Genomic DNA, 12,646 nt, shown 5'->3' on the forward strand with positions numbered 1-12,646 from the left:
AGCATGACATGAATAATGATCAAAGATAAATGTTGAAAGGCATCATGTATTTGTCGTAGTGAATACAGTTTCTTTAATTTCTTAAATTCTCCTCAATCGGAGCAATAAATACGTCAAGAGCGCACGGAGGCTTTCAAGACTGAGGACTGATAAGACCATCCACGGCTCGCCTCATGGTGGTGCTCTCGGATAAACTATTTCTTCACACGTGAGATGTCGTTGTGCCTGCTTGGTCTCTCACTCGGACCGAAGCAATTGACGAAGCTTTTAATACAGCAACACCTTTTGTCTCGTAGAGCTGCACAAGCCGTTGCATCGAGACGACTGCGACGATTCCAGTCTCTTCTCCGTCACCTTGTCCAAACGCGAGAGCAATCGCGAGTCTAACGTCGCTCGCACGTCGCGGCAGATCAGTGCAATGTCTTCCATTGGGAATGCATGGTCCTCCGCCAGGGTACGCGCGCGGTCCATTGGGTCCAGCCACAGGTCGTTGCGGCTGCGGCGGCCACAGCCTGTGGACAGCGGGATCGTCTCTAGCAACAGCATCTCGGCGTCCGAGTCCGAGTCCTCACACTCGCTGTCGGTGCTCTCCACGTCGTCTTCCGAGGGGATCATCGAGTACGAGTGTCGCGTCGGTCGACCGATCAGACCCACGGGCGGACCGCCGCTTTCCGGTACGGCGCTGGCGTTGTAGCCCACGCGGAATTCCAGAACACTCACGGTGCCCCACCGCACCTGTTTCTTTATCTCATCCAGCTTCATGTTCTGGTCTGCTGTCTCCATATCTGTGTCTGTCTGCAATATGTCGTTGCCACCTTAAAGCGACGACGAGTTGCCTCGGTGGCGGGGAAATCGATAGTGAGGGCTGGAACGGAATTGCGCACGACGCTCGGCCACTGGCCAGAGAGCGGCGTCAAGTCAGCAAGAGGATGGGCGGCAGACGAACCCGATCAGAGCAGAAACGCGCTGAAAGGCAGTTGCGACGAGCGCAACAACTTGGTTGCAGAGAATTTCGGTGGCAAGAATGGTGACTTGGTCGGTGGTGCCACCGGATGCTTCAAGAGCGCCTGGAATTTGCTGCGAGTGACGCAACATTCGAAGATACTAGTATTAGGCTTTGTGGCCTCACCGTAGGAAACTTTCGAAGCAGTGGAGCGGCTCCAGACGACAGGCAGCCTCGAACGTTTGATTCACACGGATGGAACCGACCGACCCAATCGCCCGCTGATTTATCCGTCAAGCACATGCGGCTGTCCGGCCCGGATATCGTACCCGGAAACCGGGTACGATTTGAAGCGACGGCTGCAATGAAACGCGGACAGTCTACATGTAAGGTGTGGCACGCTTATGTAGCTGTCATCCATGCCTGTCCGAATCGAAATGACCTTACGTCATGAATTTGTGTGACGCTAGCAGGCGGGCACGCGTGCGTGTCAATGCTCACGATTTGTGGCGGTAGCCAACCCAGGCTACAGTACGCGTTGGCGCTCAGACAATCCCCTCAGATCGTCGAGAGACCCCGTTTTATGCTTATATAAGGAATTCAAATGTTGTGATAATGGATCATAGTTTACGATAAACTCAGAGCTCCGTAAGCACTACCAAGTATATATATCAGCTTATTCCTCGCACTTACTCTCCATCGCATGCAGTGACCCGCATCACTTCACAAACTTGTTGTAGTCTGGGTTGTCAGGAAGAACGTACTGGTGCATTGTTAAAGTTTTTGATTATCTTCGGATGTCGTGTAAGCAGCAGCTAGAGGATTGCCAGCAGCACAACATGCACTTGTATTAATAGTTTGGAATGATCTGGATTTCTTCCGGTGTTCTGTAGAATAGGAACTTTCTCATGGTTAAGTACCTCAAAAAAGGAATTTAGAAATGCCTGCAGCTGAATTCATTTTTACAACTGAGGGTGAGTCATACTTATCGGTATTGAGGGTGTATTCCAGTGCTGGGATTACTACCGAGAGATTGTCTGTACGGCAGTGAATGAACAGATTTATGAGAAGCGAGCGTCTCCGGTGTGAACAATGCTCAGAATACAGTACAGATGGACCCTTCGGTAGTCATAGCGTGGGGAACCAACATTGTATGCCAATCTGATGGTATTCTTGTTGTGGGGTGGCTCAGCCAAGTGTACCTTTGAAATGGTACAGGAGCCAACCGAACATTACCATCCATTTCATTCCTTGCATTTGCGGTCCTTCCGGAGTCTCTCTCATTCTTTAATTTTCCAAGCTAACGTTAGTACCCCCAATATGCCAGCTGAACATAAGTCAGCTAGCACCATGCTCATCAATTGGTGCCCGCGAGGATACTAGATGCGCAGCAGATAATAATGATATAGAGCTCGATTCTGTGGATATTAAAAGGCACCTCAAGTGGATTGCAAAGCTGCTTATTCGAGCAGATTCAACAGGCGTGTCGGATAGGTGTGTACAGGTGCTTAGAACGATGAAGGGACAGCTTCGACACGAGCTAAGCAGGAAGGAAGGGTGCAACCAGCAAGTGTCCTTGCTTGCCTACTTTGGATGTGCTGCACAATGGTGATTCGTTTTAGTTAAGCACCCCAGAACAGTCATTTTTCGTAATTTTGAATTCCATATTCCGATGGAGGGGTGAGAGGTATTTTAATCTTAGGCTTGTAGACTGCACGACTTCGAGGACCGACATTTTATTCTTGTTGGAGGGTATTCCATGCACTGAGCTGAAAACCGCTCTTGCAGCTGCAGCCGCGAAAGCGAGCAAGTCAATGCAACGTACCGGTACATTGTTTATCATCAGAGCCGTGAACATTGTGTCCAACGAATGCACCAACGAATGCCGATTTGAAGTCTCCATATACCGCACAAGTACAGTGCAATTTAGGGAAGCACGTTAGACTAGACTATAGCATATTCCTCGTTTGTTACAGCTCAGCATTGTACATGTGAGTGTCGATGGGTTGACTCTTGGCCGTTGACTAAGGTTGTTATCCATACGAAATGCTGGCTGCGTATTTATTTGCGCGGCGCATGCCTTTGTTACCATCAATGTGTCAAATGGATCTTTGGCCGTGCCACCGACTGTACATGCTGCTGGCCGAGCAGGTCCGGGTGTCCAGCTGACTCCGACGAAGCTCGATGCGTCTGCCTGACTTGCGTGCGCGTGGACATCGGCGGGCCAACACTGGTCCCACCTTTTGGCGATTCAGAGTCGCCACTGTTTGCGGGCAACTGGCGAGTTTATGCCTGCTCTCACAGCTCGCAGCTTTGGTTGCGGTGGCGCTTGTTATCAATCGCGCCGACCGATCGATGTACAGTTTAAGCCTCATGGTAGCTCTCGCAGCGAATCTACGACGGTGGCGGAATCTGGAAGCCCGCGCAAGTTGCAGCGACAGCGCGACAATCTACAATGTACAATGTGCAGTGCTTAATACATGCAGCTTACGTTTAAGTCTGCCCGTATGCATAGGAAACTCTCACAATGCTAAACTCGTTGGCAAATAGTTACATACCAATCGTCCGTTTCGACGGAAGGACTCCACGTCTGTTGCTTTATTTAGCTGACCTCGCTCCAGAACTCATCCGAGCCCGAGGCCACTTGTCCAACAATTCCGTCGATATGGCGTCGACTGCCAACCTACCGGATGTTCCAGCGAGCTCTGGAGATTCTTCAGCGCCAATCGCAATTTGCAACCCGTCACCATCACCGTCGCCTACCAAGTCCAAGCTGTTGCCTTCACCAAGTGTTGCTGACATTTTGGCGCATGACGGAAGTGTGGACGTTCGACTACTGATGATTTCCCTGTGGAAACATCGAGCCAATGCCGAGTTCACATCGGAACTTTGCCAGCGTCTGTGCTCAATACCAATCACCCAACCAATGTTGGACCAAGTAGAATTCTACCTGCCACAGTTAGCGCACATGGTGGTACACCTCGAACGAGAACTACCCATGGAAGACATGGAGCAATTTGTACTACTTCTCTCGCAGAGTAGCGTGCATTTCGCTCTACAATTCTTCTGGATGATTTACGCGGCGCTGGACGAGAATCGCCCAAAGCGTGCGGGTAATAACCCTCAGACCTTTGCTCGCTGTGCGAGACTGTTGCTCGCACTCGAGCAATGCTTCGTGTACGGCTCTCCGGCTGCTCGACAGGCCTCGGAATTGCTAACACGGCAAAGTATCTCCCGGGACGAGATGGAGCAGATTCTCTTGGCCGATCGTCGCTTTTTCGCAGCTCAACAGAGTAGCTCAGACTCTACTAGCATTGGTGGAGGGGTAGAGGATGTAGCTCCAATCTCAGGTGGTTGGTTACTTAAGAAAGGAGGTGGTACTCGAACTATGGGTCGACGCAACTGGACGATGCGATGGTGTCGTATCGAGAAGCGCATCTTGCTGGTATTTACAAAACCCGCAGATTCTCAGCCTCGCGCAGCCATCCCACTGCATGGCGCCAAAGTGCACGTAGTGGAGAATAAGCGTCCGTTTTACTTCGAAATCGCCCACGATTTTAGCGAGACCAAGGCGAAATTTGCTGCAAAAACTGCGGATGATTTATCCACGTGGGTCGCGTATATCCAAAAGACCGCTGCGTTACCAGACCCCCCAGCTGGCAGTCCAACCAAAGGAAGTTGCAGTCCTGAACGAACACTGGCACGTATGTCGTTCGCCATGAGAACGTTTATCATGCAATCTTCCACTAATGTAACTAGCAATGCAATCGACAACGCTACACTTCCATCGGAAAGTGGCTCCCCTTCTAAAGCAGATGGTACGAGTCGTCCAGCAGAAATCATAGCTGATGTATTAGCTGCGAATATGCGAACTCGGATGCTAAGTAGTGGTGGCGTGAGCCAAGCGGGTGACACTGAAGTGAGTCAATATTCGACCACCGATTGCTGTGGCCCCGACGTGTTCATGCAGACGCTTATGCTGCCAGACCAGCAGCGACGGTATGAATTCTTTTGCAGCATGGTTCACTTTGTCAAGTCCATCACGGACATATCGGAGGCTCTTCGTCGAGTTGAACTTCCTAAACGCAAGGAGTTGCTAGGACCCCTTCTAAAACAGCTGCGAATACCCCATCGAGCATACATCCCGCTATGCAAGGCAACGGACGTAAGTGTCCTGTCCCTTTCTGGCCTTAACTTCACTAACCAGATTTTGCTTTCATCTTCTTTTTTCTGTGTTTTAGTCTTATTGCAATGTCGAGTCGGTATTCAGCGACGAAGGTCGCGTCTTCAGCACTCACGTAGGTTCTGTTTTTGCTGTTGTATTTGATGAAAATTTAACCAGCATATCCCTCTAGGAACGAGCACCGTGTTTGATCTACTTTGCCACTGAGGAAAGTGAAAGCGGTGAAGATGTCTCCACTGTTTTATTCAACGAATTGTACGAAACTCGGACCTCGGATGTCTGTGACATTGACGAAGACGATGAGATCGTGACAGCTTTTGATCAGCACGCCGCGGATATTGCGCTAAGACAAGCACGGACGTCACATGCATCTCGAGCTAAGCACATCTCCAGTCAGATGTCGTCTTTTCTCCGTGAACTGCTTTCGGTGAGCCGTCATTTATTTTCCTACTCCACTTTGTGCGTGACTAAACGTTTTTTAATCTGACTCACGGCAGGATGACGAACGCAAACAGCGCATCGAAAAAACATTCGGCGAACTGACCTTCACCACGGCAGAGCGTCTCCAGAAAACGATTCGATGTGAGAATCCGGAACGCTGGCGTCTCGCTGGTTTAATGTCCAAGAGCTTCGATGATCTCCGTCAAGAAGTTTTAGTGATGCAGCTCATCTCGTACTTCCAGCAGATTTTTGAATTGGAAAAGCTGCCACTGCGACTGCACCCGTATCGCATCCTGTCCACAGGTTCCACTACTGGTCTCATTGAAGTGGTTCGTAATGCGATGTCACTTGATGGGATCAAGAAGACCCCAGGCTTCAAGAACCTACGCAGCCACTTTGAACAGATGTATGGTGGAGCAACAAATAGTACTGAAGGTGGCGATAACGCCGGTGAGGGAGCTGAACTACTTCGACAGGCTAAACTCAACTTCATCCACAGTTTAGGTAGGGGTCTATTTTCCTGATTTGTGACGCATCAAATTCTAACAAACAGAACCTTGCTGCAGCTGCGTACTCGATCGTGTGCTACATTCTCGCTATCAAGGATCGACACAACGGCAACATTATGCTGGATATCGAAGGTTTCATTATTCACATTGACTTCGGCTTCTGTAAGTTCTTTTTTGTCATTATTCGAAGAAAGAGTTTATCGTTTACAGTTTTCTGTTGCTGTAGTCCTAGGCCGAGCCCCAGGAGGAAGCTTCAGCTTTGAGACGGCCCCATTCAAACTAACAGCCGAGATGGTGGACGTGCTTGGCGGCCGTCATTCCTCCAATTTCCAGTATTTTACAGACTTGTGTGTCCAAGGTGCTCTTGCAGCTCGAAAGCATGCCGAGACGATCTACACGCTAGTGGAAGTCATGAGCTACCACTCCAAGCTCCCGTGTTTCGTCGGAGGCGCAGCTGGTCCCTTATCGGGACTAAAAGACCGTCTATTCCTCAATATACCCGACAAGAAAGTGGCACCAACAATCCAAAGCATGGTGCAGCGAGCCTACGATCATTTCGGTACGAATAAGTACGATCAGTTCCAGACGTTCTCCAACGGAATCGCCAAGTAGATTTCAAATCTGCAAAAGCAAACGTAAAATACAAGCAGAATATTATAAGAAAAAAAACCAGCAGCATCAGTCCACGACTATATTTTAGCTTCCTGATTATCTTCGGCCTTCTTTTTGGTTCCGCCTACAGCAATAACAAACGTTAATTTGACAATGAATTCGATCGCACACATTTGTCTTAGCGTACCGAAAGCTCTCATGACCAAAAACTTACTGGAAGCATTGCGCTTGGTCGCCACTTTTCCAACGGTTCTAACTACTATTGCGTCCGAAAAAGTCTGCTGCCCGTCGTCAGCAATTGCGGCAGCACGTAGTTTGTACCGATGATCAGGAAGCAAGTTTTCCACTTTAGCCGAGCTATCGACACATCAAATTTTAGCAAATACTGCAATCCCCACAAATGTGTGGCCTACGTACTTGATAGTGTGGTCGTCAGTCCTAAAAACTAATTCCCAGTGGCAAGTCCCGTTTGGTTCGGGCGACGTCAGGTAGATGATGCAAGAAACTCCGTCGTTGTCTGCTAAAGTCCACGTCACAGTCATCTCGGTTGGACCGGTATCATTGACGAATAGTACAGGTGCCGCTGGTTTAGCTGCTCGTGAATATCGTTGCTGTCCTTAGGCCAGGATTTAGACTATATTAGTAAAAAAAGGGAAACTTACATCTTCTCGTCCTGGTGGGTTCAGATTCTGCGCCAAACTCACTCATACCGTGAAGATTAATTGCACAAATGGATGCAGAGTACTCGGTATCAGCGCAGAGTCCAGTTATCACCGTTTCAGTGGGAAACGCAACTGCCAGCACAAACTTTGCTGGGGCTGATGGCGAGGAAATCTTAATCTTGTACCCCGACACCGGGACAACCTCATCCAAGTTTGGTCGCGGTGGTGTCCTACTTACATAAAAACACCTTTCTTAGCGCTACTATCAGCAAATAGAGACACAGAAGACGAGCGAATCGTGCCATAAAATCTTCACTTCCGAATCAGTAAGCGGCTCAACCGTCGGTGCAGCGGGAATCGATGGGGCTGGAGGGTGACAGCGAAACAATTAGTTGACAAATATAAAATGTGAGTAGAACAAGACTTACGTTTGCCCGGTAGATTTCTAAACAGCTCCGTTATTGCCGGTGTAGTGCATACGTCCACCGGGGTTAGCCCGTTCTACCAAAAAAATGGGGATAAAAACACTGGCATCTACTTTACATGTACTGTACCCCACCCACCTTGTTCTCCGAAATGCGAAGTTCTGCTCCGTTCTGTTGCCAGCGAAAACTAACTGTGAGAAGACACGATAATAACGAAATAATTGGCCTACGACGCACCTGTAGCAGCAGCTCGACCACCCCCACGTGTCCTTGCTGGGCAGCGAAGAACACTGGAGTGCAGCCAGATCCGTTCGTGCCATTGATACTAGCTCCTTGTCGTATCTACGCAAGCACAACTTTCAGATTCGGCGAATGAGCTAGCCCTTAAGCATGATTTTTATTCACTAACCAGAATATCACAGATTGAGGTGTGCCCTTGGTAGGCTGCGTAGTGCAATGAGGAATTTTGGTTCTGGGTCAGCAGAAAATCGCCAATGTCATTACGGGACCTCCATCATTGTATTTGAGCTTATCTCACTCCATATTCAGAAGAATCTCGGTCATGCACAAGCTCCGAGCCGTCCTCTACTAGTCTTTCCACCACATCTGCGTAGCCATTCCAGCAAGCTGTGTGGATATCCACACGGAACCTTTGGCGCCCAAGATCTTTCAGTCTTGTCAGGACTTTTCCGACCTCCCCAGCTGCCTCGTGTCCTTCCGGCTGTCCTACCCACCACTCAGTGAACTCGTCTCTGTCGATCACACCGTTCCTATCTTGGTCAAGAATGTGAAGCGCTTTATGGAAGTCTCGCTCGGTCAGGACACCACCTAAATCCGAGACAAGGTGACGTAATTCTGCCGCATCAATCCACCCACTACTGTCTTCGTCATAGCACGCAAAAGCTGCACGAACAGTCTCGCGCAGCTCTCTATCGTCGGTCATTGTTGTACTGTGGCTAAAACCTACCTACTTCAAGTGTGTCTATTGTTGGTTAATGCAACTACTGTAATACTTACTTGGTAATATTCCACTTGTATAGGACAAACCGTAGTAGTATGAGCACGTATTTTCTATTCATCTACTAACAGTAAGTACTACTTTTATTACCAAACGACCCTCTCATCATTCTACCTCCTGACTCCAGAGATACCGAATGATTTCTCGCCGTTGTCCAGCATCCGACTGCAAATAGTCCTTTTGCACAGTTTTGTCCTTCATCAATAAAGTTAGCGCACTGCCAAACCGCAACAGGTACGGTTGAATCTCCACGTTCCACATTTTGTCGTCCCACGACACTTTGGTCATTTTGGTCTGCGCTTTGTCGGCATGCAAATGTTCCACCAATTCCCCTTCTGGCACGTCCAAAATGTACAGATACGTCTGCAACTGGGCAATGTCGTACTTAGGCAAAGGGTTCATGAACCTCTTGAGTCGATTCTTGACTTCAATCACCTTCCCGTCCGCTCGGCCGTCGATCTTGCCCCCCACTAGCAAGTTGTAGCCCCCTACAGTGGCTATTTTCTTTTTGGAGAAGACCAGATTTCTCTCTTTAACCACCACTTTGGTCTTTTCTTGATACTGCTCAATGCCCGCCGTCTCCTGCTTAACTCCAAAGCCCTTGTGCATTGTAGAGGTCACGAATTGCACCACTTCGGCCTTGACGTCGGCTGGGGTGGTGGACGGCAATGATGTCACCACTTTAGCTTGAGCTGTAGCCACCTGGTGGATAGTCTTGGCTTTAGAGGCCTCTTGAATCAGCTCGCTGATGGCTGGAGCGGCCCCCAAGTCCTGTACGATGGCCTGCATCTTCTCTTCGGGACTCGGAAGAGCTAGAGAAAGATGTTTCTGGAGAGAGGAGACCTGGCTAGGGTTCGTGCGGCGCCATACATCCAGGAATACGTCCTCAATCTTGCGGTATGGGTTCAGCGCGCTGATGACTGGCACTTCGCTGGCGAAGACCATGATGTTACGCCCCACCGCACGCTTGGTTGTCGCCAAGGTCATCTACAAATAAAATAATATCTACAAATAAAATGGAGTGGAAAACACAATTAGTACTGGAGTAATTGTGCTTTTTAAAGTACCTCATGACCGAATCCGTCTGAAACTGGCAGGAACGCGGAATAACCGGTATTGTGCATTCCGACCAAATTTGCCGTTTTGGTGCTATTTTGAAACGGCCTAGATCGTACTTGAGCGAGCTACGTTCATTCAAAGAACCACGCACAGAATTTTTGAGTTGAACTCACGGCGGACGAATCTACAGTACTTGATTTTGCTACCAATACCCAAGTACTGTAGTCTTTACTAGACATCATGTTGTCGTATCATAGAGAGTCTCTCTCTTATTAGAGACGTAACAACCTTTTCTTGCGAATATTTATTTCGAGTTTTTGTCTTTTCTTGCTTTTCTTACAGAGGGATTACGACTCTACATGTATATTTTCATAAGCTCGAGCAAATGCTTAAGTATTAAGGGCATCTCGAGCCACCAGCACTTGGCTTTCAAGTGGTTTAAAGAAGCAAGTTGGACGGCACTGTCAGTTGCTCCCACCATACAGCAAATTGAGTCCACTGAATCATCAAGTACTCTGCGTGCAGTTTGCTCTCACAACTAGCCCAGTGATCACAGGCCACCTTAATCGAGTTTTCGTCCATCTCCGTGACAGATACCTGGATGCCTCCCTCGGTTGCCCACTCGACGTTATCTTGCATCTCAGCGTCGCGACTTCGTCTATTCGCATCGGAATCGATAATCGCCAAGCTTGCTGTCAGCTTCCGTCTCCCGTCGGCCAGTTCCCACTGAGCTCTCCGCACTTGAAACAAATAGCGGATGCGCTTCTCTGGTCCAGGGATGTCGCGAGCAAAAACGAGTGTATCTTGGTCAAAGTCTTGTAGTACGTGGGTACTCGCTTTCCCTCGCTGGTGGAGCCCCCACCCGATCGGTGTGACGATCATGGGGCTGAGGTCTTTCTGCTTCGTATACGACATTTGTGTGTGTACGTCCAACGAGCATCTCAGACGTTTGGTAACTCGTGTGCGAGCCACCAACCGCGTACCGTCCAGCGTTGAAGCAATCAACGGAGCGTGATACACTCCCCAACCGAGGAACGTCCCAGCAAGCGACAGAGATGGCATCCCACCCGCTAACTCAACCTCAAACCTCCGCATCTCAGCGTCAACCTCGTCACGCGTGAACGGGTGGAAGTAAAACGACGTGTCTCCTTCACCCACGCGCCAGCCAGTCTCGTCACTTGGGAGTAGGTTCGACTCCTCTCCCTCCGTCGAATCTTCACTCGCTTCTAGTACAACAGCCGTAAACTTCTCGCACCGTGTGACCTCCTCTCTCAACGCCAGGTTCTGGGTACGGAGCGCTTCTCTCTTGACTACCAGTTCCTGGAGCGTGTGTGTCACGCTGTCACTGTTGCTACAAGCCACAGCAGTTCTTACAGTTTCCGCAAGAGTCTTCATCTCACGCTCCAGTCGTTCATGCTCGGCTACCAGCCTCTTCTGCTTCTCCTTCTTGTTAAGACGGAACTCGATCATCGCTTTGCTTTCTTTTGTGTCTTTTTTGGGTCTTCGAATGCGCCCTCGAGTGTCGCGTCCAGTGCAACATCGCACGGAGATGCGTCTCCCAGTAGGTCCATAAAGTCACTGGCCGAGAGGGGGCTCTCTGTCATCGTTCGTTGACAGTGGTGGTCGTTCTACAGTAGAGTTAGCTACGATGACTTAGCTAGACTGATGAAGCGACTGTGACGTGAGCTCTAGAACTGAACTCAAAACGCCTGCTGCTCCCGATTAAATGGTACAGTACTGTAGTACTGAGGCCGGGAATAAAGTGGAAACAATTCCGGATAAAATAAAGTGGACGATCCGGTATTACATGTATCCTTCTCCGATAGCCAAAATAAATTGGTTGGATTTGAGTTAGTCAAAAGCAGTATTTTTCTTTCTGATTGAAAAATACCTTCTTAAAAGTATTTTCAACAAGGGCTATCTGTAAAATACTTGCACTATTAAAATTGTACCTTCTCATGTACTATATCCACAAATAAGCTTTCATTTTCCGAAAAATGTCCTCCTCGTGTTCTATACCCACGGCAAAAGGTTTCTGACATACATATTGTGGGACAAAACACACTTGTTGTAGCTCAAATACGCTCGGCGAAGTAACCAGCAAGCAAAGGGAAAATATGAAGACCAAATTACTTGGTGTCAGTTGCTCTGCTTCCTAAGCATTTACCAACACTCATGGGCCTTTGCCCTCTCTCATATAACGACCTGGTTTATTTGCTGCTCCAGCTTTCTTTAATCTGTGTAACGGGCCTGAGGTGTCCGTTACTTGCTTACACGTAGTGATGAGGAAGCGTACAAGTCCAGTGATACTGAAACCAAGTACTTAGTCTGAAGGAAATTCAACTCTGTTTTTATTTAGGTCCAGGGCGGCTTGCCCTACCCACTCAAATACACGTCAACTCCTTATTGGTTGATTATGGGTCTGGCTCCCCATATTTCAACCAATAAGATGACGGCAGTTCAGCACACGCTACTCGTGTGCTGCTGCACCTACTTTTGTAATGCAAATCTACCTACTTATGTAATGGTGTGAACCACTACAAAGAACCTATAAAACTACCTACATATGTAACTTGGGGGGGCCCATTACAATCTGCGCCAGGCCTCGATGCACAATCCAATACGCCCTTCGCGAAGATCGGTCTTCGAGGTCGAATACTGGTCTTCGACTACTTTTTTGCTCCAATGCCTACAATCAGCAGCAGCTCTTTCAGTCGCTTCTTGTCCAGAGGCTTGGTGAACGTGTCGGCAGGGTTTGTTTTACCTTTCACCTTATGCAACTCCATAGTGCCTT

At 48.8% G+C, this 12,646-nt stretch overlaps 4 protein-coding genes across 4 annotated transcripts; 1 reads left to right on the forward strand and 3 right to left on the reverse strand.

Moving 5' to 3' along the window:
- Positions 1-267: 267 nt before the first annotated feature.
- On the reverse strand, positions 268-783 carry PITG_08386 (uncharacterized protein; the record flags this gene model as incomplete). Its single annotated transcript, XM_002903726.1, has 2 exons — positions 268-496; positions 575-783. The coding sequence occupies 2 exons, from the start codon at positions 781-783 to the stop codon at positions 268-270; spliced, it is 438 nt and encodes a 145-aa protein (XP_002903772.1).
- A 2,825-nt stretch (positions 784-3,608) lies between these two features.
- Positions 3,609-6,688, forward strand: PITG_08387 (phosphatidylinositol kinase (PIK-H1); the record flags this gene model as incomplete). Its single annotated transcript, XM_002903727.1, has 6 exons — positions 3,609-5,108; positions 5,185-5,241; positions 5,299-5,553; positions 5,624-6,071; positions 6,134-6,238; positions 6,303-6,688. 6 exons carry the CDS (start codon positions 3,609-3,611, stop codon positions 6,686-6,688), a joined length of 2,751 nt encoding a protein of 916 aa, XP_002903773.1.
- Positions 6,689-7,036: 348 nt separating this feature from the next.
- PITG_08388 (uncharacterized protein) lies at positions 7,037-9,917 on the reverse strand (the record flags this gene model as incomplete). Its single annotated transcript, XM_002903728.1, has 7 exons — positions 7,037-7,045; positions 7,351-7,377; positions 7,914-7,946; positions 8,013-8,117; positions 8,506-8,603; positions 9,012-9,780; positions 9,861-9,917. 7 exons carry the CDS (start codon positions 9,915-9,917, stop codon positions 7,037-7,039), a joined length of 1,098 nt encoding a protein of 365 aa, XP_002903774.1.
- A 373-nt stretch (positions 9,918-10,290) lies between these two features.
- On the reverse strand, positions 10,291-10,767 carry PITG_08389 (uncharacterized protein; the record flags this gene model as incomplete). The annotated part of the gene is made up of 2 exons (XM_002903729.1): positions 10,291-10,457; positions 10,506-10,767. 2 exons carry the CDS (start codon positions 10,765-10,767, stop codon positions 10,291-10,293), a joined length of 429 nt encoding a protein of 142 aa, XP_002903775.1.
- Positions 10,768-12,646: the final 1,879 nt, after the last annotated feature.

The sequence above is a fragment of the Phytophthora infestans genome, genomic scaffold (assembly GCF_000142945.1).
Source record: "Phytophthora infestans T30-4 supercont1.13 genomic scaffold, whole genome shotgun sequence".
In the NCBI taxonomy this organism is placed as follows: Eukaryota; Oomycota; class Peronosporomycetes; order Peronosporales; family Peronosporaceae; genus Phytophthora; species Phytophthora infestans.